Source organism: Theileria orientalis, chromosome 4 (assembly GCF_000740895.1).
Source record: "Theileria orientalis strain Shintoku DNA, chromosome 4, complete genome".
NCBI classification, from domain to species: Eukaryota; Apicomplexa; class Aconoidasida; order Piroplasmida; family Theileriidae; genus Theileria; species Theileria orientalis.
Genome location: NC_025263.1, coordinates 910,326 through 936,646, shown reverse-complemented (window position 1 = coordinate 936,646; position 26,321 = coordinate 910,326). Strand labels below are relative to the sequence as shown.

General features: G+C 42.7%; 13 protein-coding genes across 13 annotated transcripts; 8 read left to right on the top strand and 5 right to left on the bottom strand.

The window, feature by feature from the left end:
- Positions 1-21: 21 nt before the first annotated feature.
- Positions 22-1,247, top strand: TOT_040000427 (conserved hypothetical protein; the record flags this gene model as incomplete). Its single annotated transcript, XM_009694057.1, has 4 exons — positions 22-69; positions 106-710; positions 743-892; positions 923-1,247. The coding sequence occupies 4 exons, from the start codon at positions 22-24 to the stop codon at positions 1,245-1,247; spliced, it is 1,128 nt and encodes a 375-aa protein (XP_009692352.1).
- Positions 1,248-1,422: 175 nt separating this feature from the next.
- Positions 1,423-3,377, top strand: TOT_040000426 (conserved hypothetical protein; the record flags this gene model as incomplete). Its single annotated transcript, XM_009694056.1, has 12 exons — positions 1,423-1,640; positions 1,686-1,903; positions 1,935-2,011; positions 2,041-2,214; positions 2,245-2,302; positions 2,378-2,459; positions 2,491-2,551; positions 2,585-2,674; positions 2,707-2,738; positions 2,874-2,878; positions 2,926-3,063; positions 3,103-3,377. 12 exons carry the CDS (start codon positions 1,423-1,425, stop codon positions 3,375-3,377), a joined length of 1,428 nt encoding a protein of 475 aa, XP_009692351.1.
- Positions 3,378-3,648: 271 nt separating this feature from the next.
- On the top strand, positions 3,649-4,613 carry TOT_040000425 (uncharacterized protein; the record flags this gene model as incomplete). Its single annotated transcript, XM_009694055.1, has 7 exons — positions 3,649-3,825; positions 3,864-3,932; positions 3,964-4,038; positions 4,069-4,182; positions 4,214-4,295; positions 4,347-4,433; positions 4,468-4,613. 7 exons carry the CDS (start codon positions 3,649-3,651, stop codon positions 4,611-4,613), a joined length of 750 nt encoding a protein of 249 aa, XP_009692350.1.
- Positions 4,614-4,721: 108 nt separating this feature from the next.
- Positions 4,722-5,878, bottom strand: TOT_040000424 (elongation factor 1-gamma; the record flags this gene model as incomplete). The annotated part of the gene is made up of 2 exons (XM_009694054.1): positions 4,722-5,846; positions 5,876-5,878. 2 exons carry the CDS (start codon positions 5,876-5,878, stop codon positions 4,722-4,724), a joined length of 1,128 nt encoding a protein of 375 aa, XP_009692349.1.
- Positions 5,879-6,724: 846 nt separating this feature from the next.
- On the top strand, positions 6,725-7,363 carry TOT_040000423 (60S ribosomal protein L6; the record flags this gene model as incomplete). The annotated part of the gene is made up of 1 exon (XM_009694053.1): positions 6,725-7,363. One exon carries the CDS (start codon positions 6,725-6,727, stop codon positions 7,361-7,363), a length of 639 nt encoding a protein of 212 aa, XP_009692348.1.
- Positions 7,364-7,681: 318 nt separating this feature from the next.
- Positions 7,682-10,441, bottom strand: TOT_040000955 (metallopeptidase; the record flags this gene model as incomplete). Its single annotated transcript, XM_009694052.1, has 7 exons — positions 7,682-7,927; positions 8,119-8,244; positions 8,389-8,426; positions 8,551-9,583; positions 9,776-9,932; positions 9,966-10,066; positions 10,100-10,441. 7 exons carry the CDS (start codon positions 10,439-10,441, stop codon positions 7,682-7,684), a joined length of 2,043 nt encoding a protein of 680 aa, XP_009692347.1.
- A 171-nt stretch (positions 10,442-10,612) lies between these two features.
- Positions 10,613-12,487, bottom strand: TOT_040000954 (uncharacterized protein; the record flags this gene model as incomplete). The annotated part of the gene is made up of 7 exons (XM_009694051.1): positions 10,613-10,710; positions 10,748-10,887; positions 10,923-11,208; positions 11,244-11,396; positions 11,440-11,722; positions 11,757-11,954; positions 11,987-12,487. 7 exons carry the CDS (start codon positions 12,485-12,487, stop codon positions 10,613-10,615), a joined length of 1,659 nt encoding a protein of 552 aa, XP_009692346.1.
- A 377-nt stretch (positions 12,488-12,864) lies between these two features.
- Positions 12,865-14,792, top strand: TOT_040000420 (uncharacterized protein; the record flags this gene model as incomplete). Its single annotated transcript, XM_009694050.1, has 7 exons — positions 12,865-12,964; positions 13,002-13,186; positions 13,219-13,312; positions 13,346-13,472; positions 13,575-13,703; positions 13,735-13,797; positions 13,901-14,792. 7 exons carry the CDS (start codon positions 12,865-12,867, stop codon positions 14,790-14,792), a joined length of 1,590 nt encoding a protein of 529 aa, XP_009692345.1.
- A 317-nt stretch (positions 14,793-15,109) lies between these two features.
- On the bottom strand, positions 15,110-16,503 carry TOT_040000419 (conserved hypothetical protein; the record flags this gene model as incomplete). The annotated part of the gene is made up of 8 exons (XM_009694049.1): positions 15,110-15,373; positions 15,477-15,711; positions 15,747-15,810; positions 15,842-15,949; positions 15,981-16,080; positions 16,110-16,228; positions 16,261-16,320; positions 16,452-16,503. 8 exons carry the CDS (start codon positions 16,501-16,503, stop codon positions 15,110-15,112), a joined length of 1,002 nt encoding a protein of 333 aa, XP_009692344.1.
- Positions 16,504-16,795: 292 nt separating this feature from the next.
- Positions 16,796-18,267, top strand: TOT_040000418 (conserved hypothetical protein; the record flags this gene model as incomplete). The annotated part of the gene is made up of 7 exons (XM_009694048.1): positions 16,796-16,864; positions 16,905-17,192; positions 17,225-17,522; positions 17,552-17,687; positions 17,720-17,856; positions 17,887-18,020; positions 18,052-18,267. The coding sequence occupies 7 exons, from the start codon at positions 16,796-16,798 to the stop codon at positions 18,265-18,267; spliced, it is 1,278 nt and encodes a 425-aa protein (XP_009692343.1).
- Positions 18,268-18,503: 236 nt separating this feature from the next.
- Positions 18,504-21,825, top strand: TOT_040000417 (chromosome maintenance protein; the record flags this gene model as incomplete). Its single annotated transcript, XM_009694047.1, is given in 2 exon segments — positions 18,504-19,277; positions 19,297-21,825. 2 exon segments carry the CDS (start codon positions 18,504-18,506, stop codon positions 21,823-21,825), a joined length of 3,303 nt encoding a protein of 1,100 aa, XP_009692342.1.
- Positions 21,826-22,295: 470 nt separating this feature from the next.
- Positions 22,296-25,658, top strand: TOT_040000416 (DNA helicase; the record flags this gene model as incomplete). Its single annotated transcript, XM_009694046.1, has 3 exons — positions 22,296-22,562; positions 22,749-24,996; positions 25,378-25,658. The coding sequence occupies 3 exons, from the start codon at positions 22,296-22,298 to the stop codon at positions 25,656-25,658; spliced, it is 2,796 nt and encodes a 931-aa protein (XP_009692341.1).
- Positions 25,659-25,885: 227 nt separating this feature from the next.
- TOT_040000415 (conserved hypothetical protein) lies at positions 25,886-26,307 on the bottom strand (the record flags this gene model as incomplete). The annotated part of the gene is made up of 3 exons (XM_009694045.1): positions 25,886-26,085; positions 26,121-26,172; positions 26,209-26,307. The coding sequence occupies 3 exons, from the start codon at positions 26,305-26,307 to the stop codon at positions 25,886-25,888; spliced, it is 351 nt and encodes a 116-aa protein (XP_009692340.1).
- Between the last annotated feature and the right edge of the window lie 14 nt (positions 26,308-26,321).

The following is a 26,321-nucleotide window of genomic DNA, read 5'->3' as shown; positions in this document are numbered from 1 at the left end:
CTATGATTTAATGTTTAAACCATGAATAACACCAAGGTTATCAAAAATTCTGAACCATACCTGGAAAACGTAAGTCAATCAACAATTTAATCAAAATAAACTTAGAAAGCCAAAAGAGTTTCCTTGAGAAAGAAAATCAAGTCGACTAGATATGCTGGGGAGGAATATAACTGGAATGAATCAGAATTCAACCCCTTTATAGGTGACATAAAGCAGATCAAAATCGAGGACGAGAAATTCACCTGGGATTTTTTCTACAGCAAGGACAAAGACTCGGACTATCCCTTTTCTGGATTCGATACTGTGGAAACTGTCAAGATAATTATTTTGGCCCTGAGTAAGCTGAGGAGAAAGAGAAAGAATGGGTACTCCCTTCCGTTCGAGAAGATTTTAGAAATCGGCCACGGCAAGTTCCCTCTGATCTGGGACCTTAAAACCTACTTTACTGATTTTTTTTACTTCGGAGTCGAGTTCAGCACTATAGCGTTTGAAGAGGCTGTTAAACACAGGTTCAACAACACCTATACCGTTGAACAGGCCTTCGAGTCAAATGTTGAATTTCTTTCTACAAAGTCGCTCCATTACTTCAACACGGATGGGTCCAACAACTTAGATATTCTTTTCCCCAAGGGAGTCCATCATTCAAAACTAGAGGAAAACGTCATAACACTTGCTCTTGGCAAGTGCTTCCTCGACTATCTTAGTTGCAGGTATTTGAGTTGCCTTTTAAATTGGAATTTAGGTTAACACTCAGCTCAAGTTTGTCAAACTGGAGTCAGGATCCCAGAATTCCACAGGGCGTCGTGGATATGTTTGACTCGATCAGCAGGGCAATGAAGAGTTTAAGCGACCAGCATAAGGAGCCTTCGCTACTCATCCTTATTGAACCCGAGTAAGTTGTAATTCAATGACGTGTTTTTAGTGACAGCGTCAAGTTCCGGGACCACATCTGCATAATTGCCAAAGTAATTTACACTTCAACCTTCGTGGAAGATTCCCCTTCAAAGTACTTTAAGTTGGTTTATGTACAAAGGAACAAGAGCACTAAGGCCATTTGCTATGGCCTGGAAAAATCTGATTCGGTATACAAAACGTACGATGAGCTGAGGTACGACATTTGCAAAATCGCCAAAAATTCCTACACAACTAGAGAATCGACTGACGAAGACTGGCTTCTTCCGTACTACGTGCCGTCAAAATGGTTAAGCAGCGACACAAAGGATTTTGATAATCTAACATTATTATAAAAACTATAAATCAATACACATTCCCCATGATCGTCTTTTGTGTGTATAACCATGTTTAATATGATTTATAAACACATATAGTGTTTAAAACATGTAAAATATGTATTATAATTTTTAATATACAATTTTTGACATATTTTGTGGAATCCTGATCATTGTTTATTTTAGACTTATTATGTATAAGATTCCATGCTTGGTTATAAGTATTTTAATTTTGGCAGATGTGTTACACATAAACTGTATATCACATAAGCATAAATATAATTTCTTATATTCTGCTTTTAAAAGGTTAAAACCTACATCTAGGTCCAAGTTTGTGTTATTCCAGGACCTTCTAAAGAGCCCATACGTGGATTCCTTACCTTATAAGTTCGGAAAGCCAAAATATCCACCGTAAGTGTTTAATTTAAACTAAAACTGGTCAACCGGTTCCTTTAGATACCCGTATTATGACGCACCTCGAAATTTATTTTTTGACACATCAAAGTTAAAGAATAATGAAATAAAAGAAGGAAATGATAAAAATCAGAATTCGTCAGAAATTCAAGAGGAATATATGAACAACGCAAAAATAAGAAGGTTTGAAACATTAATATTTATAAACATTTTTAGGAAAAAAATCAAAGTTAAATATCAAGACAAAAATCCACTTAATGGTATTAATAATAGTTCAATAGAACATTGTAGAGTTAAATAAAGCGATTGGATCGAATTATAATGAGTATATATTATCGGAAGGCAAGTCGCATAAAGAAAACGTGAAGGTGTGTATTAGTATTATAATAATTCTTAGACTGATTTGGCAGAATATGATGCAATTAACCAGGGATTAGGACCATGGCCATCGTATGAAGAGCTTGAATCCAAAAATATGAATGTGAACACATCGATGTTTTATGAACTTAATCAAAATGTTGGTCTGCATAAGGTCCTTCAACCTAAACCTCTAATTCGAAACGATATAAAAGTAATATTAAATTTAAACAAAATCATATAGACGATAGCGGAAGCGAGAGAAGAACAAATGAGGTGGTTAGATAGAAGTAGGAATAAAGGTACGTACACACACATATACAAATAAATGAGAATATTGTCAAAAATAACAACAGTGACAATACTGTTATATATAGAATGGGCATTGACATATAAAGAGTTTGCTGCACTGCCATTGGATATGAGAGAAGCATATTACGAAAACAGATACCCCGTTAGGTGAGAACGATATGGAAATAATTGAATTCAGTGACGATAATGAAAGGTTTCTAATGATATTAAACTATCGCAGAGCATTAGAGAACAAAAATGTAAGTGAATGAATAATAATAAATTGAGTATAGTATAAGAAAAATCCACTGGAATTTGACTTAATGGAGTCGGATTATACATACACACCAAAGGATAGCCCAGTGAAAGAGGATCTAAAAAATGTAAGCTTAGACTCATAAAACAAAAATAGTAGATTAGTTGTATAGATATAAGGCTATATATAACGTTTAAAGACTAACATAGATAAAGTAACTAGTAAACATTACATTTATTATTTAATAGTGGGATGACCCGTTAGAATGTGGATGGAGACTAAGAGCAAACGAAGCAATAGAGTAAGTTAATTGTCATGAATTAAAGTGTGTGTAAATTTACTGCAGGGACTGTGTAACATACGGATGGCCGCCAAAAGATATAAGGTTTAACACGGGAATGGGAGTGTACGATATTACGTGGCTGCCAGGATTGGTGAAAGTAATAGTGGAGAGGACGAGGAACGAGTGCGGACACATAACAATGGAGGAGCTGAAGTTGATGCTGATGAAACTAGGTGTGTTAAAAGAGTTAATGTGATTAAAATGATATGCAGAGAAGAGGCTGGAGGTGTTGGATAAGGAGGAACACACTAACGTGATGAATAACCACCTAATAGTGCTGTGTACACACCCTGAAGGCAGCAGTGTGCTGCACTCGAGAAGAGAGTGGAACGAAAACAAGGGGAAGAAGGTGACAATAACGATGAACAACGAAGAAAGAACTGAGTTTAACGGAGTGTTGATGGGTTCAGATAGCACCTTTGGAATCAAGATAAGGATTGAGGAGGAAAATGTAACCTTGCCACTCCCGTTCGTACACACAGTATAGTACCAGTAAGACTCAATTGATTTTCAGGTGACCCTCAAGTAGAACGTTTTAACAAGTCTTGTTTAATGTTTTAAAATAAGAAGTATTCTAATACACTTAAGATAGCATACGCACAGATACTACCTTTGTAATGAGGTGGCTGTGGTACCACCTGTGTTAAAGCTGTATGAATATTTATCATTTGTATGAATCCATGACTATCTTTATAAAAGGAACTTGTGAATGTAAAAGTAGACTTATTTTAACATAATTCAATATGCAATAGATATTTATGAGTGAGGATCCCGTCGATGTGGATTCACTTAATTTAGAAGATGAATTCGAAGAATTCGACCTCCACGAATCATTTTTATATTACAATAACTTGTGCTTCGATGGATTCCTAGACAGAGTCACGGTTTCTTGGAGCAAAAGACTAACCTTGTCGGCGGGAGTGTGTGTATACAAGGTACAACCCACAAACCCAGTGAATATCCAATTTTACAGAGAGAGGGCTACTGCGAAATAAAGATCAGTGAGTCCATACTAAAGTACCGCACGACGAGAGAGTGCAAGGTGTGTTTATTGACGCTTTTATGGGCTTCAGGAAACACTGCTTCACGAGATGATCCACGCATACCTGTTTCTTAACAGCCTCAGCTTCAACAGAGGACACGGAAAGGTAAGGGAACGGAAGTCACCAATGCTGCAGGAGTTCATATGGCACATGAATCGCATAAATCAGATTACCGGACTGAATGTGACCGTGTTCCACGAGTTTCACGACGAGGTCGACTACCTGAGGAAGCACATTTGGCGTTGCAACGTAAGAAACGGCAGTGATGACAGTCTTTTAGGGCCCCTGTAGGCTGAGGCCGCCCTATTTCGGCTACATCAAGAGGTCGAGAGACCTCGCTCCTGGGCCACGGGACTTTTGGTGTAAGTCGTTAGGCAGCGATTGCCTGGATAAGCGCACACATCCACGTTCAGGGGAGCGCCATCGTAGCAGCTGCGACGGCGAATTTATTAAGATTGCCGGCAACTCAAGCATAACCACCAGGAAGCGAGAGACCAGAAGTAAGTCACATAAACAGGAATCACTCTCTGACAGACAAGAAGATCCACAACAACACTATTGAGAAGTATCTGACGTCGACAGCCACCGCCCCTAGGGACGGCGCAGAGAGGCCTCCTGACGACTCTGAAGGCTCAAGCGTAAGGCCGATCGTCATAAAGGATAAAGAACAGTCTCAGTAAAGATAAATACAACTCTGCGTCGCTTAATATAAGATTAATGTGCTCTTAAAGCATAACAGTCTCTTGAAGGGGAAGAAACGAGCACGCATGTACAGATTCACGCACCATTTACTTCCAGACCTTACAATCAGCAATTGGCACGCCCTCGATGTCGTCGCAGGCACAGAAGAAGTCGTCGACCACCTTCCTGTGGGCCGCGTTGCCCGGGTCGAGCTTCGTGAAGGTGTGGAACTCGTAGGACGGGTGCTCCGTGACGAGCGGCGGAAGCTCGGGGCCCCTGACGAGCCAGACGCCCTTGATGTCGAAGTTGCCGTGCGCTCCGAGCACGTTCAGCACTGCGAACGAGTAGTGCCTGAGGTCGTTTTCGAACCTCTGCAGGAAACCGCTCAGCATGTTCGAGGTGAAGACCTCCGACTTGCACTCGTCCTCGAGCTTGTTGTAGACCATGAGGTAGAGGCTGTAGCCCTCGGGGTCGAAGTTGCTCCAGAACCACGGCATCACTCCCGTGTAGAGGTCGCCCTTGCAGTTGCTGTACGTCTTCTTCCACTGGTCGAGGCTAAAGCTCGACGGCGGCAGCAGGTCGAGTGGGTTCTTCACCTTCTTCGCCGGCTCCGCCTTCGCGTCCGCGCCTCTGAACCGCTCCACCATCTCCAGGAACTTCTGGTACTTGTCGCTCGCCTTGACCGTCCTCAGGAACCTCGCCACGTGCAGCAGCTCCGCCTCCAGGTACGCTGCGTCGAGCCTCTTGTGGTGCATCAGGTGCTCCAGCGTCACTGCGAACACCAGGTCTGCCGGGCCCAGCTTCTCGCAGACGAGGAATGTCGCCGTCGCCAGGTACTTGTTCATTGCGTGGACGACCTTCGAGAGGTCCGAGTTGTCGCCCTTCGTGACGACTGACTTTGTGTCCAGCTTCGACTCCATCTCGAGCCTCAGGTAGAAGAACTCGAGCCAGCTGCTCGTGTCGCCCTTCACGAAGACCGCCTTGTCGTCCGTGCCTCTGCACACGAGGTCCATCAGGTGCCTGCACACTGAGACGTGTCCGCAGAACGTGCCCAGATCGTTATCCTGAACGAGCGTCACTGCGTGTTTGAGCTCTGAGAACGCGTCCTTTTCGCAGGTCGAGGAACAGCAGACTCCTTTCGAGGCTTCGAAGTCGAACTTCAGGTCTGACCACGCTGCGGTAACGAGAACGCACTTCGTTCCATAGTCATCGACATCGACGCCAACAACTTTCTGAAAACGATTATTTATCTCAGACGTACCATTATTAACAGGGATGCTGGTTTTTATAGAAACAGTGGGACAGATGATCTAATAGTATAAGTAACTTTACAATTAAGTGGTAAGATCTTACGGAAGGTTAAGTATATTATGAATATTTAAAAAAGTTCAGTACAGCCACACAAACTGAACATGGCACATAACACACAACGGGGAGTATACACAAAAGCAAGAAGCCATCATTTTAGGAAAATAATTGTATTTTAAATCATTAATATTGTAAATCGTATAAATAAGAGCACACATAGAGGAAATGTATAAAATAAAAATCACATATCATAAATACGGTTATGGAATCTATATTATATCGAATTTATATCAATATATTGAAAGATATTTAATGATATTTTAATTCATAGTAGAAGCAGTTTTCTAATAAATTAGTTGTTTTGGTTCGACACACTCTTCAATTCATCTATATGATCGATTCAGAACCAGCATATTGTTTTAGTCACTTGCTAATTTGTGTTGCTTTAATAAGTTTTCTATAACTATTACTACTATTTGTTTTTAAATCCTATCTCATTTTCCATGGGGCTGATTATCCAATTATATATGATTTTTATTATATTGATTTAATACTCTTTATTGATATAAAATTTTATTATCAGCTGCTTTAAGTGTATTATTTGTCACTTGCCCGATATTATCATATTATTGTATCTTGTATTTTCACAGTGGCAATAAGATTCCATTCAGGTCAACTAGAGTATAGCCTTTAGTTCCCAGATCAATCATTTAGTAAAAGAGTGTTAGTTTCTATTTCACTAGACTTATCCCTATATTCATCTTAACGTTCTAATTCGCCCTACAGGTGTTATTTATTTGCCATGACTGCGGTATCGAAAGTTTTGAAGCCCAAGGTCAAGCTGACCAGAAGGAAGAAGGTCGAAACGAGGCACGGAAGACTAAAGGTCGTCGGCCGCAAGTACGCGAGCGCGCCGAAGGTGCGCGAGAGCCTGAAGCCGGGGGTGGTGCTCATTCTCCTGACGGGAGGCTACAAGGGCAAGCGCGTCGTGCTCCTCAAGGTCCTGAAAAGCGGGCTCCTGCTGGTCACGGGCCCGTTCTCGTTCAACGGAGTCCCGCTGAGGAGAGTTAACGCCAGGTACGTCATTGCAACCTCCACGAACGTGTTTGAGTTCCCCGAGGTTGACGGAGAGAAGCTCAGGCCGGCCCTGGAGGCCGCGGTCGCGGACCTCGGCGACGAGCACTTCGGAAAGAGCAGCGCCACGAAGCTCGCAGAGTTCAAGGACCGCAAGAAGAAGAACAAGTCGAAGGACTCCATGTTCGTCGACGAGCCCGAGGTCGCCGCGAAGTCCGAGGAGCTGAAGGCGAAGCTCTCCGCTCTCCAGGACAGGGTCGACAGGGTGCTCGTGCCTCACCTCAAGAAGTCCGAATTGCTGACGAAGTACCTGAAGAGCAGGTTCACCCTAAGAAACAACATGTTTCCTCACCTGCTCAAGTTTTAATGTCCTCATAGCTTCCATAATACACAGCTATGTATTCGTCGACGCTGTCTTATGGTGCTTGAGTGTGTTATGTTTGTGTTTATTGTACACGAGTGTGTTGTTCATTCTACATTTACACACGACTTTAGATACATTAGTATACGACCAGGTGTATACGCATATCTGTGTATATCACTATATGTTTTCTATAGAGTGGTTAAATCTATAGATATACTAAGCATATATACAAATGGTAACATACATACACTGGTATCGGTATGACACATTGGTAATATATATAAGAATACGCATATAAGCATCAATATACAGTATATTAGGCTATCGTGATTTGAATGAATGCTGTGTCTCGGGAATGAGATCGCCCGTCGCCTTGATCTTTATGTTCGCAACCTTGGCCTTCTGGTCAGCCTTGCTGCGAACAGTGCCAATGTCGTCCATCCTCCCCTCGATGGCCTTGATAATCTCGTCGTAGCTGAGCGTCTCGTACTCCACCAATGCCTTCGAGAGTCTGTGGAGCTGGTTCACGTTATTCTTGATAATGGTGACCGCCCTAACATATGACTCCTAAGAATTAAGTGAGTTTATTGTGGCCGTGATTGTGGTGCAATAGACTAAGTGTGTGCCATTTATCTCAGGGTGTGTCAGTAGCTCATATGTGTAATACAATATAAACAATACACTGGCGCGTGTAAACTAATTTGCTATTTTGGTGATACTACTAACTAATAGTTACAAGTATCAGTGGGGAGACTTACATCTAGTATCGACTGCACTGTTGAGTCTATCTTCTTGCGCAGTTCTTCACTCAGTTCGTGATAGGAGTCGTGGTCAACGAACATTGGACCAACTACATCCTTTAGTCCCACTCCGAACTGCATAACCTGCACAGATATTTATGTTTTTAACATCAATAATAATATCCACAATCATCATTTAGACAACACTTTGTGGGTGCACACACTATTATGTCATCATTGTATATAATATCGTGTGTAATTATCTAAATAACAGTATATAAAACAAACTAACTGCGAAAATGTTCTAGGTTTTGCAATAAAAGTATCTAATATAGTTTGGCGCAACTTTCTAGAGCTACACACACTGTGGTGTTTCAGGGTGTGTTGTGGTGCAGGCGTTCATTGTGCTATCACGGTTGTATTTACACTCATAGCTATCATTTGTTTTACTTACCAGCGTCTTCGCTATTTCAGTTGCTCTCTTTAGGTCACTTTGGCAACCCGTCGTTACGTTTTCCTTTCCGTAAATCACCTCCTCCGCCGCCATCCCTCCCATCAGCACGTCTATCTCAGCCTTCAGTTCATTCATCCTCGTGTCCTTCTTTTCCTCTGGAATCTTCCAGGTCGCTCCCAGCGTGTTTCCCCTGGGCAGTATTGTTGCCTTGTGAACCTTCGTCGCTCCGTCCGTGTGCATACTCACGAGCGTGTGTCCTCCTTCGTGGTATGCCGTCGACCTCCTCTCCCTCTCGTTGACAAGTGACTTGCCCTTCAGTCCCACCACCACTCTGTCGAAGGCCTCCTCCACTGCTGCTGCCGTTATAGAGGAGAGCCCCTGCATTGAGCACTTGAGCGCCGCCGTGTTAAGGATGTTGAACAGGTCTGCTCCTGTCATTCCCACTGTCCTCTTGGCCACCACGTTCAAGTCTATATCGCTCGATAGAATCAGCTTAGACGCGTAGAGCTTCAGTATTTCCAGCCTGCCCTTCAAATCCGGCAGCGGTATGTACACCGTCTTGTCCAGTCTTCCTGGCCTCACCAGCGCCGGGTCCAGGCTCTCCGGGAAGTTCGTTGCGCAGAGCACCACGATCCCTTCCTGCTTCGCGAAGCCGTCGAGCTCTACCAGTAGCTGATTCAGCGTCATCCTCATGGTGTTGTGGTCCGTCGAGGTCCTCTTGCTTCCCACTGCGTCCAGTTCGTCTATGAACACTATGCAGGGTGCGATTGTTTTTGCTGTTTTAAACAGGTCCCTTATTCTTCTGGCTCCCACTCCGACGAACATCTCCTCGAACTCCGAGCCTGAGGCGTGTATAAAGGGCACTCCTGCTTCGCTTGCCAGTGCTCTCGCCAGGAGCGTCTTTCCTGTCCCTGGCCTTCCCGCCAACAGTATTCCTTTCGGCAATTTCGCTCCCAGTCTCGAGAACTTTGCTGGGTTTTTCAAGTACTGAATCACCTCCTCCAACTCTTCCCTGACCTCGTCACACCCCTAAACATGTGTAAACGCATTTATTTAAGGTAAAAGGCAAAAGTAATAGCGTCTTTTCTGCTTATATCACACCTTATATCATTTAGTCATAAAACATCTAGTTTTATCATAAAATATCTACTCCAGTAATATATTATCTACTTACATCACACAATATCTAGTTTATTCACACTACGTCTAGTGTAATCTTACCTTTACGTCGTCGAAGGTGGTATCCGATTCGTCCGGAGTAATGACCTTGAACGAGTGCTTCATCCCTCGTTGCAGGTTCTGGTTAAACATTATCACAAAGCTCCCAAAAAACAACGCAAGGGTGCCCAGCGAGAGCGCTCTCTTTACTATTTTCCATCTAAATCAATCATGATACTGAACTCAGGCCTACATTGTTGTTCCTGTCGATGGGTTAATAACCACGTTGATTGGATTCTTCTCATCAACCTTGAGATATACCTCTTTGCGATCGAGCAGATTTAAAATCTTATTCTAAAAAATGATTAAAGTACCAAATGAACCTACATTCAAAGTTTCGTCGCGCGTGTTTGCCCCTGGCGTTTCTATGAGCGATCTAAGCGACCTGCTGTACAGTGTGTTTGTTAGAACCAGCGCCCTGAGGTACTCTCTCAGTATCCCCTCGTCTTTCGGGAATCCGTCCGTGTAACACGATTCTACGGCCCTGATTACCATTCGGGGGTCGTATTCGTTCGCCTCGCGCAGATTCAGCTCGCTAAGCTTCCCGTGCGCCACGCTTTCATCTATTGATCTCTTGAGCCTGTATATTCGGGTCGAAGAGTGCGTAAAGTTCCTTTTAAACTGGTATACTGAGTAGTTCACTCCGAACATCGTTCCCGTGCTCCTCAGACGGTACAGTCCCCCAAGACTATTAAGAATCATCATATAAACTATCTTATATATATAATTGTGTATTAAATGTTTTAAAATTGACTAAATTTAAGTGTTTGAGGATTTAGTTATGGTGCCGTGTTCAAGGGCTGGATGATTCCATTTTTTCAATTTTCATTCGTAATATTATTATTCCGCTTCCTGATTCATCCTACTTAGGTTTGAATACGTTATATCCGTTTCGTTTTCCTGGTTGTAGCGGAAAAGTGGCAGGTCCATGTACTTCCCTGTATTCATCATTTGTTTTCATTTCCGTGTGCTTACCGTTGTGGAACACAGATCGTTTCGTATCAAATGAGACGAAGCTTCTCGGCTCGTACTTCAGCTGTTCCACCAGCTTCTGCCTCGCGTAGTACGCGTGCTTGAAGTTGTTGAACCTCAGCACTATCCACTGCGGCTCCAGACTGCGGCATATTTATACACATTTCAAGTCACTTACTCTCCCAGTGTATCCTTTTTTATATCTTCTATCATCGATGTATCAATGTGGTTATCTCTTATTTGCTTATTGCCATCTTCCTCCGTACTTGTGCCTTTACTATGTTTCTCTGCCGTTACTACTAACTGACTGCCATGTTTTTTCTTCCTCCTCGTGAATGGCGTAATTTTACAGGTGCTAAATTCTAAAAGCTTATTTATGTACCAGTCCTTACCGTGCGACTGATCTTCGTCGTTGTACTCGTCGTTTGCATCCACCAGTGTGTTTGCGATGTATTGCAGTGCTCCTAAATTGCATCATGTAACTCTCATCTACCCGTACCTGTCATTCTCTTAAAAGGCGGATATAACGCCGTTATCAGGCTGTGCTTATACTCTGCGAGCTCCGGGTATATCAGCCTTCCAAAAAACAAAATCCCAAACACTCTCAGGTTCTTGCTGCACAGCTCATTTCTTTCCTCCTTGCTTTCAAACTCTAAACCATTTATCATTACATCCACATTACGGCAAAAACCCACCTACTATTGCGTGCAGTGGCGAGTATTTATTCTTTGGCTGATATGTTACTTTTTTACTATTTACGTTCGGCCTTTGGTAACTCGTCAGAGGAGGCACTCTGTCCTTTATGACCTCCATCCTCTTAACCTTTCCAAAATTTGACAGCAGCTTCTTTAACCCATCATTTAGGTACTCCATTTCTATGTACGGCAGGTTATATATGAATGCAAATCTCGATTCTTCCATTTCCGTTTTATTTATATTTTCATCGTTCCAGTCTATGTTCGCTTCATACACTGCTTTCTACATCATGTTTACTTATATCCACTTAACTCACCGTTATATTTTGATCCCTAAGGAACTTTAGTTTATTTATCTTCAGGTATCTCATCAGCAGATTTCTTTTTGCTGTCTTATTTTTCGACGCCTTCTCCTCCAGCACCTTATCTCTTATCTCCTTCGCCTTTTGCACATTCGTGAACTTTTCCAGCGTGTCAATTCCTCTTGACGACCTCAACGTTTCAAACGAGTTATCCTGCATTCGCTCATCATTTAGACGCAACTTACGTAGTTCAAGATGTACCTCACTCTCAACATCGAGTACATGTCGTGCGATGTCAGCAAGTCTATGCATCTTATCAACAGCTCTGCCAGCATTTCGTGGTCACTTTCCGGCTTGTGCTTCGCTATACACTTGAGGAACTTTGCCAAATATTTCCTTCTGTGGTCCTCTGTCTTCTTTCTGTGGTACGTCTGGTATGGAGCCAGCACTTGGTTATTTATTTTTATGATTGTGTCGAAGTCGAAGTGATTGTACGCGTAAACCAGAAAATTTTGGTGCGACACTCTACACAACTGTCTCAGATTCAAGTCCAGAGAACTGAAGTCTCCCATTTTAACGACGGCATCCTCTTTAGCATTAATATTCTCAACATGTGTGCTGTCCGAGTTAGTGGTTGAGAACCTTCGTGAGCTATTTATAAAACCATGGTTGCTAAAGTTGCTATAGTTACAGCCTTCGAGTACTGAATAAACACTTCGTGAATGATTACTATGCGATAAAACCAAATTCGTGAATCTTTTGATAAAATTACGTGAAATTAATTTATCTTTAAGTAGAAGCTTTTTAACAATCATTCGAGATAACAATTCTAAAGTACATAATAATAAAAAAAGTGAATCACATTATTATAAATTACATTATGTATAATTGTATAAAAATTAATGAAAATAAAAACATGAAACGGGGATTATAATTAACACAACAACCGTGTTAGGAATCATTTGTTCTAATAGTATATATTAAGCAAAATCACCATTTAATACGTTATTATTCATTTTAAAACCAATGTTATGTAATATATTATCGGTAGAGGTTTAATAGTACCTTAAAATTTTAATTTTCCTATTCACACTCCTCTAATATATATTTCAATTTACTAACAATGCCAAGGAAATCTAAAAACAAATTGAACAAAAAACGTGAAGAAGATGATGAACCGGAATTAAATAACGGGAATATAGTGGACGATGATGAAGAAGATGGTATACACAGCTTGTATTTAATATAATCACTGTTCAGATTATGAAACAACAGAGGAATCAGAGGACGATTCGGCGCAGTTTTTAACAGAGAAGGTTGAAGATAATATTTTTAAAACGCTTTTGAAAATTAAAAATAAGGACCCGGAGATTTACAACAACGATCACACGTTCTTTAACGACTCAGATTTTGAGGTGGAAGAAGATGAAAAAGACAAAGGACCAGTAAGTGAAAGTGAGTGTACACAGTTCCTTAGGAGAAGCCTCTCACGTATTCGGATATGCTCAGAGAAACACTGTTAAAGGAAGGAGCAGAAGCATTCGAAGAAGAAGATGAAGTTCCACAAAAGGGTATTAAGTAGTCGTTTATAATTGAATTAATAGGTTTAACATATAACGATGAGCAGAGCCAGCTTAAAAAGGAGTTCCTAGAGGCGTCTAAAGCACTGGACGACGAAGAGTTTCTGACAAAGAGCGAAACGGTGGACGAGATTCCAGAGTTTAAGCCATCGTTACAACAGGTATGCTTGAGATGAATGAGGGAGTTTATAGGCTAAGCCTTTGCGTGAAAGTGAGCTGATATCGAGATACTGGTGTAAGTTTCAACGCTAAGCAAAGCGATTGCAGCGAGTGAAGAAACTCTGGACGAAAATGAACAGTTCTTGAAGGACTATATCCTGAATCAAAGGTGGAGAGAGGACAGATTAGAAAATTTTAAGGTGGACCACTCATTGGAGAAAATGTAAGTTTGGAAAAAGTAAATTGATATTTAGTGACGAATATGACGAGGAGCATTTAGAAAAGGCAGACGAATTCGAATACAAGTACAACTACAGGTAATGATTATTAGTAATGTATGTTAAGTAGAACGTAAAATAATATAGCCATGGTATATGTCCACAATTATGTTGTGGCATAACGGCATGATAAAACATATAGGTTTGAAGAACAAGACGGGTCTAAGATAATTGGATACCCAAGGAATATTGAGGACTCAGCAAGGAAGCCAGATGAAAGAAGAAAGTTGAAGCGCGAAGAGAAGAAGAGGAGGAAGATGGAGGAGAAGGTCAGAAGGGATGAGAAGATAAAGAGGCTTAAGAACATAAGGAAGACTGCGTACGAGAAGATGCAGCAAATAGCATCGACTGCAGGAGTCCCAGTAAACCCGGAAGCAGTAGACCTGGACGCTCCCTTCGACCCAGAGCAGCACGAAAGAGACATGAAGAAGATAATAGGACTGGGGTACGACAAGGACGAATTGGACGACATGGACTCTGAGGAGGACCCGGAGTTATGGTGGAAGTGCGACGAGTGCAGCAAGGGAATACCGGCAGGGCAGCTGCACTACGACTGCAAGGCCTGCGAAAACTACACGCTCTGCGAGAAGTGCATAGGGCAGGCGGCCCACGAGCACAAGGATTTCAGCAGCAAGAAGGTGCCAGTAGTGTGCTCGCCGCCGGATGAAATGGAGGAGTCATTCGACCTCGACTACGAAGACTACATCGCAGACATGCCAGTGAAGTTTAAGTACCGCAAGGTGGACCCGGTGCCCTGCGACGTAAACACAGTGCTGGAAAAGTCGGACAAGGAGCTGAACCAGATGATGCCGTTGCGTAACTTAATAGGCTACGACACACCAGGTCAGCCAAAGCATCAAGCAGACTTCAAGAAGAAGAGCCGCCACCAGAGTAAGGGCAAGAAGTTTGAGTTCAAGAGCCCCAACAAGGCGAAGAAGTATATGAAGTCGATGACGACCTACAACGTCAACAGAGACAGACTTTCTGCCTTTGGTTTGGAAAAGAGGAAGTTGTCCAAAAAGAAGCAAGACTAAAGTGGTATCACACACGTACACATAGTACCTATTTAAATATGTTAGATCTATGTATATGTATACACACACACACGCACATATATATGTATATACATACACACAGATATATATGTATATATATATATGTATGTGGTAGCATCTACATAGACCCGATACAAATGTACAACACAGGTGTATATGTGTATAAGTTTGTGTATAAATATACACACATACGTGTGTAGATCAACGACAACTGATTAATATACATAACACAAGCGTACATATACAAATGTACAAAACATACGATATTAAAATACAACGATGAAGATAAACTTAAATCAGCCGGAGTACGGGTTTCCGGTGGTGCGGAACTTGCCATTCAGCAGGTTCCTTCTGCACTGCGCGAGCGACTTCTTGAGCTGGACGCACTCGGCGCCAACCTCATCAACCCTGAGGTTGTCCAGGCACTCTTCGAAGCTTCTGTTGAGCTCCTTGAAGCACCGGGACGCCTTGTAGCACTCAACCATGTCAGTTTGAAGCTTCTCACAGGAGTTAGAGGCGAACCTGTGAGGCTTATCAGCCTTTGGCCTTAGAAACATCATCTGAAACCTCCTCCCCGTTCAAATAAATCTACATTCAATTAGCCGAAAGAGCAGGAATGATATACACTAATTGAAGAAAGTGATGTTATACTAGTCGAAATACCTGTGGCCTTCCAGAGATCAAATTCTTTATGTCAATGTTCGTAATCTTGTTCTCGTGAGGATTTATGCCGACGTCCTCCTTCCCGCTGAGCAGACTCTCAAGACGCTTTATCTTAGTCGAGTACTTTGGTAACTTTTCAGCACCCTTACCCCTTTCGGACGTTTTGTGTGCTGGACTCAATGCTGTGTGTGCAACGTGGCAGAATTTAGCCTTGATCAGAGATACCATAAATGAACTGAAAATGAACATATGTGCGTGAATTAAACTAACTCTCTCGATTTAGTATCACTCCCACAAAATATTATGGGTGAGTTCTTGTAAAACATACGAAAGCCTAATAAAATTGTAATTCATCATTAACTAACATTCACGAGACGAAGAAATGGTCTCAAAGGGCGTCACTATTGCGTTGAAGGAGAACCTTGCAAATAGTTTACCCTTTTTGGGCACCGTTGCGTTCTTAGAGTTCCGATCTACGCGAGAAATGAGGTGTGCTCGACGTACCTTTAAAGTACAAACGGAGCTCCGCTGGAGTTATAGAGTATACAAAAGTCTGCGTTTTCAGAATATCGTGAGGGTCCACTGCCACTTCTATGAAGTCGTCCTAAATGCGTAATTAACTACTCAACTTACCCTCAACACGTCACATCCACCCTTGTTATTGTTAAATGCTATTTCGTCGGTGTTCCCGGTGTCCAATATATCTTTATTTCTTATTTCATCATCGATATTGTGGAAATTATTCGATTGAACTAGGGTATTAATTTTCAAGTTACGCAAATACCAATTTCGGATTCCACAGGAGTCGGTGTGACAAGATCCTTGGTCGATTTAATAGTAGTGTCTACAATAACAAGTTTACAAATATAAAAACAAACCAAGCGGAGCACTTAAAATATTTGTGGATAATGTATCAGTGGAAACTATGTATATTGCGATAAAATAATAAAATAAGTGAAAAGGATTAACATAAACAAATTTCATCAACGTGAAACGATTTTATCAAAGCTGACATAATCTTTTCCATTTATCTAGGGTACAAAATAATTGAAAAATAACTATTCTACGGACATATATTTATAATTTATATTCTATAAATGGGGAGTGTGTAACATCAATTTTTTCTGATTTTTACTTACACATTTTTATATTAATTAAACCATTAAAATTAATATTCAATTATGTGTATTATAAATCGTTATAAGCATCACCACATTTTAATAACATCATCAATTTAATAACAACATCAGATCACTAATTCTTATTTTTATCTTGTTTTTATTATGTAAACTATAAAATGTTATATTTAAACTATTAATATGAAATACTATTCTGTCATTTTGTATTCTTATTTATTGTTTCTGTGCTTTATTTCAAAAACCACTCAGGTAAATCGTTTTAAACAATGGCACATCCATATATTTATAGGCTAAACCATATTCTGCTATAATTAGATTTTTTCAACACGAAGACCCGGATGATTCTTTGGAAGAATCTAATGAGGATCATGAAGACGAATCTCATGAAGACCAGGAAGAAACTGAAGAACACGAAGAAGAATCCGGTGAAACTGATGAGGACAACCACGCAAATCTATCGGAGGAGAAGCAAGAAACAAATCCCAAACCTGAGTCACAATCAGAGAAAACTCTTGTTGAAGAACCCAAAAAAACCCCTTCCTGGGTCGATGAGCCTGATTTGATTGCCGAATTTGAGGTATTTTTTTAAATACATTCTTTATTTTCCAGTCTTCTCAAACTGAACGCGCCAACGACCTATCCATCAAGGCTCTTCAAAAGCGGCGAGCTGCCAACTCCCTGCGAGTCTACTGCGAGGGAATCCAGGAAGAACTCGAAAAGGCTAAAAAGAGAACCAATGGTCTTCAAAAATTAGATACTTACAAATTAACATCGCAACTCGAGGCCAACCTTTCTAGGGCCTCCCTTTTATACAAACAGGCCGATTTATTGGACGAGAAGGCGAAAGAAGCCAACAAGTCCCTGGAAATGTTACATTCAAATGACAAGGACAAGATCCTGTTGAGAGGTATTTGCAACAGTTATCATCATTTGCAGATTGTGACATACTAAAAATCGGTCCACTTTCATACTCTCCTAGAAACGATGACGTTTTCCACAAAACGAAAGAACCTCTTATGGCCAAATTAACTGGAAATTCGCTTGTTCTATACAACAACAAGATACCTCAACTGTATTTTATTAGCCAAAATAACTCTATTTCAGGACATACTATATTATCGACATGGAAATGCCCACGAAGCCTGTTGAATCTGCTTCCAAATGCCTTTCATTTGGGTACCGGGGATCTGAACAAGTGTTCTGTGCGGCCACTGAGCAGTCAGCTCACACATGGATGAACTGTTAGTTCCTTCACTCATAAATCATTTCAGCAATTTCCGAGGCCTGGTTCTGCAAAAACATGGGAATCAAAGGAATGCTCATCAACCTAAACAACATCAAACCCAAAAAAGATGATTCACATTCCATTCTGAAACACGGCGTTAAAGAGAAAAAGAAGGAAAAGGTACTTCAATCACCAACTTATGCACGTTTAGGGTTTAATTAATATGGAAGTCAATGTTGATGATAAGAACAAGGCACACCTATATGTTGAAGGGAAGGAAAAACCCCTTTCTGCAATCTCAGATATAATAGATGTTAATCAGATAATAAAAGGTACGATCACAAATATACAAATCATTAAAAACATCAATTTTATAGATAAGAAAAGCAAAAAGGAGCAATCGCATAGAAAAAATAAAAAAGAATAACAATGGTTTTATATATTTTAATACACATCCACACACTAATTTTTCACCGTGTTTACTCGTTATATATTCTCTAAATTGTATTATATTTATACAAAAATTACAATTATAATATTTCAAAATTTAAAATAACAAGCTTCTTCACTATTTTTATTCAAACGTCTTAGATTGTTGATATTATGCATATTGATAACAAACATCCTATTTTACACTCATTATGTTAAAATAAATAGGAACCCATGAATTATATGCGAAATGGGTCAATTAGGTATATTTCCATGGAAAATTGGATGGCCTATACTGGACCGGTAGTTCTTGTTGCCAAGCCAGGAGTGAATATTATCGCAGCATCCAATGGATCAGGAAAAAGTGCCATAGTATGCGCAATAGCATTATCGCTCGGTTTTGATGTAAATATAGTTTCCAGAGGTGACAACATACGCTCATTTGTCAAGAGAGGATGCTCGACATCGGTACTCAAGGTAGGCCTAGTAGATGACCAAACGGTAGATTCCACTTTACACATTGAAAGAAGGATAACACTCATAGAAAACGCATCGAAGGAAGATTCTGAACAATTATTAAAAGCTGGTCAACCTTTAAGCAAAAACACCGTTTCAGTTAAAAATGAATGGCTACTGAACGGGAAGCATACATGTTTAGATTCCATAAAAGCGTCGTATAGGAAGTTGAACATCCAGTTGGAAAACTTGCTGACGTTTCTGGCGCAGGCAAATGTCGGTAAATTCGCAGCAATGACGCCACAAGAGCTGTTCAGGTCCACACTAAACGCAATAAATCTCAAATACATGGAAGAGTTTGATAATTTAGTAGAGCTATCGCAAAACTTGAAATCGAAAGTCTCCGAAAGCAAGCTAATAGAGGAGCAGTTGCAATCTTGTGAAAATAAGCTCTCGGAACTTAAAATAATGAACGACTCAATGACTAAGTTGAAGGACGCAACACTGTACAGGAACATAATAAAGCTTAAGTTATACCAGGTACAGAAAAAAGTAACAAATCAATTTTTAGATTAAACTGAGTAATATCACAAAGGGGTACGAAGTCACAAGAAAGAGGATAGGGGACACGAACAATGAGATATATACGTCGGAGACGAGGTATAACAGGCAGAAGGAAAAGTATAGGAAGATGGAGAGCGCAGCTCGGGGTCTGTACGAGGATTCAAAGAGTAAGATAGATCAGGCGAATAGGATAATGGGAGTAGATGGCCCAGAACACAAAGCGAACAGCATAACAGAGTCGTCAAACAATGAGCCAGTGGAGCAGGCGTTCTACGATACAATATCGTTGTTGACTTCGCTAGCAAGTGATATAAAGAGAGCACGATCGAGAGAGAAGATATCAGGAGACGCAGATTCAATAAAGGAAAAAATGGAGCAAATAACAGATGAAATAAAGAATCTGAAGTCGCAGTTGGTCAGTAACGATGAAATAGTGAATCAAATAGCAAAGGAAAAGGTAAACGAAGAAAATTTAAGGTATAAGTTGAGAAAGTACGCGAATCTGTCTACGTTAAAGTTTGAACAGTTGCAGTTTGAATCGCTGATGAATCACCTGCCGTACATGAAGAGAGACCTGATATCGAGGTACGTGAACCACTATAAAAACAAACCCTCGGAAATACACCCTATTGTCATCAACGACGTGAGAGTTAAGGGGAAGTTGAACAGAGCAATAGTGGAGGACACAATAGGAAATTACCTAGACTGCATACTGCTGAAGAACTCGGAGTATGAGAGTAACCTGAGCATCCTGAAAAACTTTAGGCTGCCAATAGTGACGGTGCCAGCGGAGCCGAACGTGCTGTGTAAAGTGAGTAAGAAGATGAAGCTGTTTGGAGTCAAGGAGTTCGTGCACGAGTTGATAGAGGCCTCAGAAGACACAATACAGTGCCTGGCGAGCCTGTGTCAGATCAACGAGACGTTTATAATAGACGAGGGCTTCTACAGAGAGTACTTTTTGAAAAATAAGAACCCGGAACAGCTTTTCAACAATTTTTACGCAACAATGCTGGATGAAATCAGCAGTCAGACGGGGAAGAGAGTGAACTCATTTAAGTACTTTGTGGGAAGAAAGAAGCACCTGTACAAGCACTTCGCAGAGTCGAACTACTTCCTGGACTCGGAAAGCGTGATCAACGATAACCCGAAAGTCCTTATGGAGTACGCGAGTTACGGAGTCAAGTCGGAAAACAGAGACGTATCAACACTGGAGATGGAGTTGGATAAGTCGATAAAGCAGCTGTACGAATTGAATAACAAACTGTCTGAAAACAACGGATTGAACAAGCACCTGAACAAGAAGATATACGAGTTGGGTAAGCAGCAGATATCACTGGAAAAATCGCTGAAAACACTGTCAACCACGGATCACCAAAGTAAATTTGAGAAGAATTGGACTGAGGAACTGGAAAAACTGACTGACCAAAGGTCAAAAATACTGAACACGTCGATAATGGAGAGTTCAAAGAACCTGCTGTTGAGACTGCAGAAGTCAGCTCACGCCAAAAACATGTTGTTAGAGGCGAGTGAGACATACAACGGTTACTGCGACCAGATGAACGAGATAAAGGAGAGAGGAGAGGCCCTGAAGGAATCACAGACACAAATAGAAACTCTGAAGTCGAACCTGAGTTTACTGAAGAACACACACGAGGAGCAGAAGATAAGAATGGACAACTACAAGAGTATCATTGCACAGACAAAGAGGGACATAAAAACAAGCGAGGAGATGTACGAAACGTCATACTTGAACGAAGAACAGACGAGAACATTCGGGGAAATAAAAAAGGACTTCGAGAACAGGTTGATTAACCTGACGGAGATAGACCTGGAAAAGGAGCTGATAAAGGCAGACGAGCAGCTGAGTAACCTGGAAAACGACGACATAGAGGAGATTAAACTGATTAAAATGATCCAGGAGGAGAGGATGAACAAGAAAAAGCACAATGACGACCTCGGCAAGATAAGGGACGAAATAAGGAGCCTGACAGACCGGAGGAACCGCGAGTACGAAGAGTGGAAGCAGAGGGTGAAGCAGCTCGTCAAGGAAATCGACGAGAACTTTGGAAGGTACATGAAGTACATCGGAGACGGCTCGGACGGCCAGGTGCGCCTGGAGCTGAACGTGGAGGACATCAAGGAGACGAGGCTGCGCATCCTCGTGAAGTTCGACTGCGAGAAGGACCTGCTCCCGCTGCTCACCTCGTACCAGTCTGGGGGCGAGCGCGGCGTGACGACGATGGTGTACATCATTTCGGTGCAGAATCTGACGAAGAACCCCTTCTTCGTGATTGACGAGATCAACCAGGGGCTGGATTCGCACTACGAGAGGAAGCTGATGAAGCTGCTGCTGAGGTCCCCGAACGAGTCGCCCTCGGACTCGCAGGACAGCGCCAACGTCGAGTTCAGGGGCGAGGGTACAATGCCGCAGTACTTCATTTTGACGCCTCAGCTGATATCGGGGTACGATTTGAGCAACGCGACACTACACTTTCCACTAAACGGGCCGGGAATCGAAAGATCACTAGAGTTTTAAATTTATGATTTTGATTTAAATGCATTATACGAAGAATTTGTGTGTTTCTAACTTAGTTGCCCGACTAACACAACATCACATACTAACATAAATATATTTACACACATCGGTGTATTTTAAGCACCCAGTAACTGAAAACGATTTTGTTAACGCATTCAACAGATATAAAATTTGTCGTAGGACCACTGTGTTGTCTGATTCTTGTCAAAGGTTTCATTTAAAACCCTGAGGTTTGAAATTCGAACCCCTGTGTACACATTGCCTCAATCAGCCCGTTAATGCTGTACTTTTAATTTTTGTGTGACTGTAAGTTGCGAATTCCCAGTTTTTCCATTTCACTTAACTTACTTTTTAAATTTGTAAGTTATTCATCCTCATCTTTTCATTCGTTTTCAAATACTCCATTACATTTTCATCTAGACGATGATATTTATAAACGTTTTCCTCAAGTCACAATCACAGGTTATTGAATGGATAATAAACAGTTCTTGTCAGAGTCGACTTCTTTCTTTGCACTGAAGAAGTCAATACATCTAATTAATTTGATATCAAAGTACCTATCTAAGAAGGCTGCTTGGTCGGACGTTTTAAAGTCCCAGGCAGACGTACAGCAGCTCATCGACTTTGCTGTTAAGTCCAACTTTCCGGAGGAGAGCGTGGACCCATATAAATTAAATCTTCCAGAGAATCCGGACTCAGCTCAATCGCATGATATATCGCTCGACAGCACCCATGGCGTCCTGCCCCTCGTTAACACGCGTGGGTTTTCTAACGAATGCTACAGGCTCGGACCGACGGAATTGTGTGACACATATGGCCACCACGATTACAATGGGAACACTCAGCTAGGTTACGGGAGCAAGTTTGTCGACAAGGATCACCTGGATTTTGGTGGAAATTTAGGTTCTAGCAACCAGCAGGAGTACTGCAGTAAACTGGTTAATGAAGATCAAACGAGCTATCGAAGCAAGATTGTGGATAAAGGGAAGTTGGATATCTCTGATATCAGTTTGAGGCCGACTAAACTGTCACTATCGTCTTCTCTGATCTCCACAGACTACTGCTCGACTGAAATTGGAGGCCCTAATGACGCGAGTGCGAAGGAAACAATCGACCGCGATATGCCAAATTTGTTCGAAACGGACGAGGAGGACGGGGCCTACGAATCTGCGGCGATACCGAAGGTGTCAGACAACCTGTCGTCGGCAAGGGAGAAGTACATGAACCTGATTAACACGAACGCAATTCCGACGCTCGACTCATCAATTCCACCTCAGATGTTTAACTCGAGTTACGCGTACCTGTTCAACGAGGACTTCCCGTTCAGTCAGAAGGTAAACGAGATAAACAGAAACGTGTTCGGCTTCGAGTCGTTCAGAGGAGTGCAGCTTGCTGCAATAAATTCACTACTGCTGGGAATGGACTGCTTCGTGCTTATGGCGACGGGGGTGGGAAAGAGCCACTGCTATCAACTGCCATCGCTGCTGTTGAACGGCACCGTGGTTGTCTTCTCTCCGCTGTTGTCGCTGGTGGACGACCAGATGCACTCGCTCAAGGCGCACGGCATAGAGGCTCAGACTTTAAACGCCAAGACGACAATGCCCGAGTTCAGGGCAATCTCGAAGTCGTTGACTGACAGGCACAGGGAGTACCTGAACGGAAGTATCCTGTTCATAACGCCCGAGAAGTTCGATAAGTCGAAGTCGGTGCTCAGCCTGCTCAAAACCATGTACGAAATGGACAGGTTGAAGCTGTTCGTCATCGACGAGGCGCACTGCGTGTCTCAATGGGGGCATTCGTTCAGAAAGGACTACCGGAAGCTGGGCAACTTGAAGAACAACTTCCCGACGGTGCCCATATTGGCAGTGACCGCCACCGCCACCCCCGACGTGATCGTCGACATAACGGGCGTGCTCAGGATGAGCAAGTGCGTGACGCTGATAACCACAATCAACAGGCCGAACCTGTGGCTCGAGGTGCGCGAGAAGACGAAGAACTACATGGACGAGGTACTGCAGATCCTCATGTCGACCACGGGCTGCGGCATCGTGTACTGCCTCACGACGTCGGACTGCGACAAGGTGGCGGAGAAGATTTACAGCCACGGCATCTCAGTCTCAGTCTACCACGCGAAGATGGACCTGGAGGACAGGACGCGCTCGCAGAAGCTCTGGAAGAGCGGCGACGTGCGCATCATCGTGGCCACGGTGGCCTTCGGCATGGGCATCGACAAGCCGGACGTGCGCCTGATCCTGCACACCTCGGCGCCGACCTCGATCCTGTCGTACTACCAGGAGATCGGCAGGGCGGGCCGCGACGGCAAGTTCTCGACAACGATCCTGTGGTTCAGCCCGCGCGACTTCGAGAGGCACAAGAACATCAGCGACATGAAGAACTCGAGCAGCAACAACTACTCGAGCGAGATGCGCGACTTCTGCTCGAACCGGACGACCTGCCGGCGCAGGATGATCCTGAACGCCTTCGGCGAGGACACCAGCATCACCTCCTGCCTCGGCTGCGACAACTGCTGCCTGAACCTGTCCTCGAAGCTGCTCGACGTGACCGTGGAGGCTACGCAAATCCTCAACTTCGTGAGCGAGTGCATGTCGCACCGCACCAAGGGCATCCTGACTGCGAACATTCTGTCGGACGCCCTCCGCGGCTCCAAGAGGAGCCTCATAACCAAGTACAGGCTCGACGACAACCAGTACCACGGGGCCCTCAGGTCCCTATCGCAAAAACGCATTTTCGAGATTCTGGTTAAGATGGTGAAGCTCAAGATACTGAAGGAGTGCCGGAGAAGGTCAATGAGCTTCGGGCGCACCGTGCTCATAGAGGGCTCGAACGCCTCAAAGCTACTGCGTGGCCTCATGAGGGTGACCATAACGTGCTACGAGGACCCTAACCAGGCCAAGAACGACAGCTCCACAACGTGCTCTGAGAGCACGCAATCACAAACTTCCTCCAAATCGAAACCAAATTCAAAATCTAAAAAGACTAAAAACAAGCCTGCCTCCAGCTCTGACAACAAGACTGCCCTGGTGCCAACGCCTACCTCAAAGCCCGACTCGAAATCAACGCCTAAATCGACTTCCAAGTCCAAGTCCACTCCCAGGTCGAGCATAATAACAATTTCTGAACTCCTCACTGATGAGCCGACTCGATCAAAGCGTAAGAGGTCTGATAAGGGTACCCAAAAGACCCAAAAAAAGAAGTCAAAAGGCGATTCATCGGCAAAAGACTATGATTATAGCGATGACAGTTATAACAACATTACTGTTACGAATCGTTTAAAGTCTGAACCTCCAGAGAATTATAAAAACGACTCAATGTACAAGGTGATGACCGACTCAATGCACGGAGTAAAACAGGATCCACTTTTCGCAGATAACGACTACTTCGATGGCGACACAGCGTGCCAATTAAACCACTCTCGTGACAAAAATAACCTCAACAACAATCGTCATAAGTCTAGCCACCTGGGTGAGTTTGCGTACCGCGGCTACTACATCGACACGAACAACGAGCTGAGGGACATCACCTTAAAGTCAGTCGAACTAATAGACCTGACGGGTGACAGCGAGGCCCAATCATACAGCACGTGCGCAAGCAACGATGAGGTGATGGATAACGACAAGGAGGAAGCAAATTACGGTTTATTTACACCTGACCTCGAGGGCCAGTCGCAGTGCGAGCTCACGAGGTCCGACATCATGGCGCTACGCAAGAACAACATTCGCAGGAAGATCCCGGGGGGGCTCTTTGAGTCTAGCCAGCCATTAGCCTGGCCCGAGAGCCAGGAAAGATGGTCCCAAGCACGTAGCCCCTTATAAGTCCCAGGGGAATCTAATCAATTTATTAGACAAGCTCAGTTTCATGTATACACATTTGTGATATTCACACACGCATACATATTTGTTCATTCCTGTGTTTATATAGAAGGCAAATACATACACTAATATGAGCGATATCTATGATGTGTGTGGGCGCAACATATAAACTCACCGGCCCAAAGGTCTTACTGTCGTGCTCATCAGACCTCGGATTATCGTTTTCGACCCTAAAAAATAAGCCTTGTGAACTGAAAAGGTGCAACGTACCAGCAGTGGCCTGACGGGATCTTGCTCGACATCGCCCCCAACGTCTCGTCTGTGTTGAAGGAAGTCAGCCTTCCAAAGGATTCCTTGCCTGTATTGGGGTTTTTGTACATGATGATGTCGTTTTTGTGGTATTTGCTCGCCCTCAACACGACCACGATGTCTACGAACACACACATTATGCGCATAGTGACCCACCGTTGTAAATGGGACCGTGGCTGAGAACCGGATTCATGTTATCCTCCTCAATCTACTCATAAACAGTCAACACGCACGCATCACGTACCACTCTGAGTGTAATGAAGTTGTTTGATATGAACGTCCCGAGGAGTAAGAGTCCCAGGTTCTTAGTTGCAAACTTATTTATAAACTTATTGTTTAACATTTAAAGCACCTACT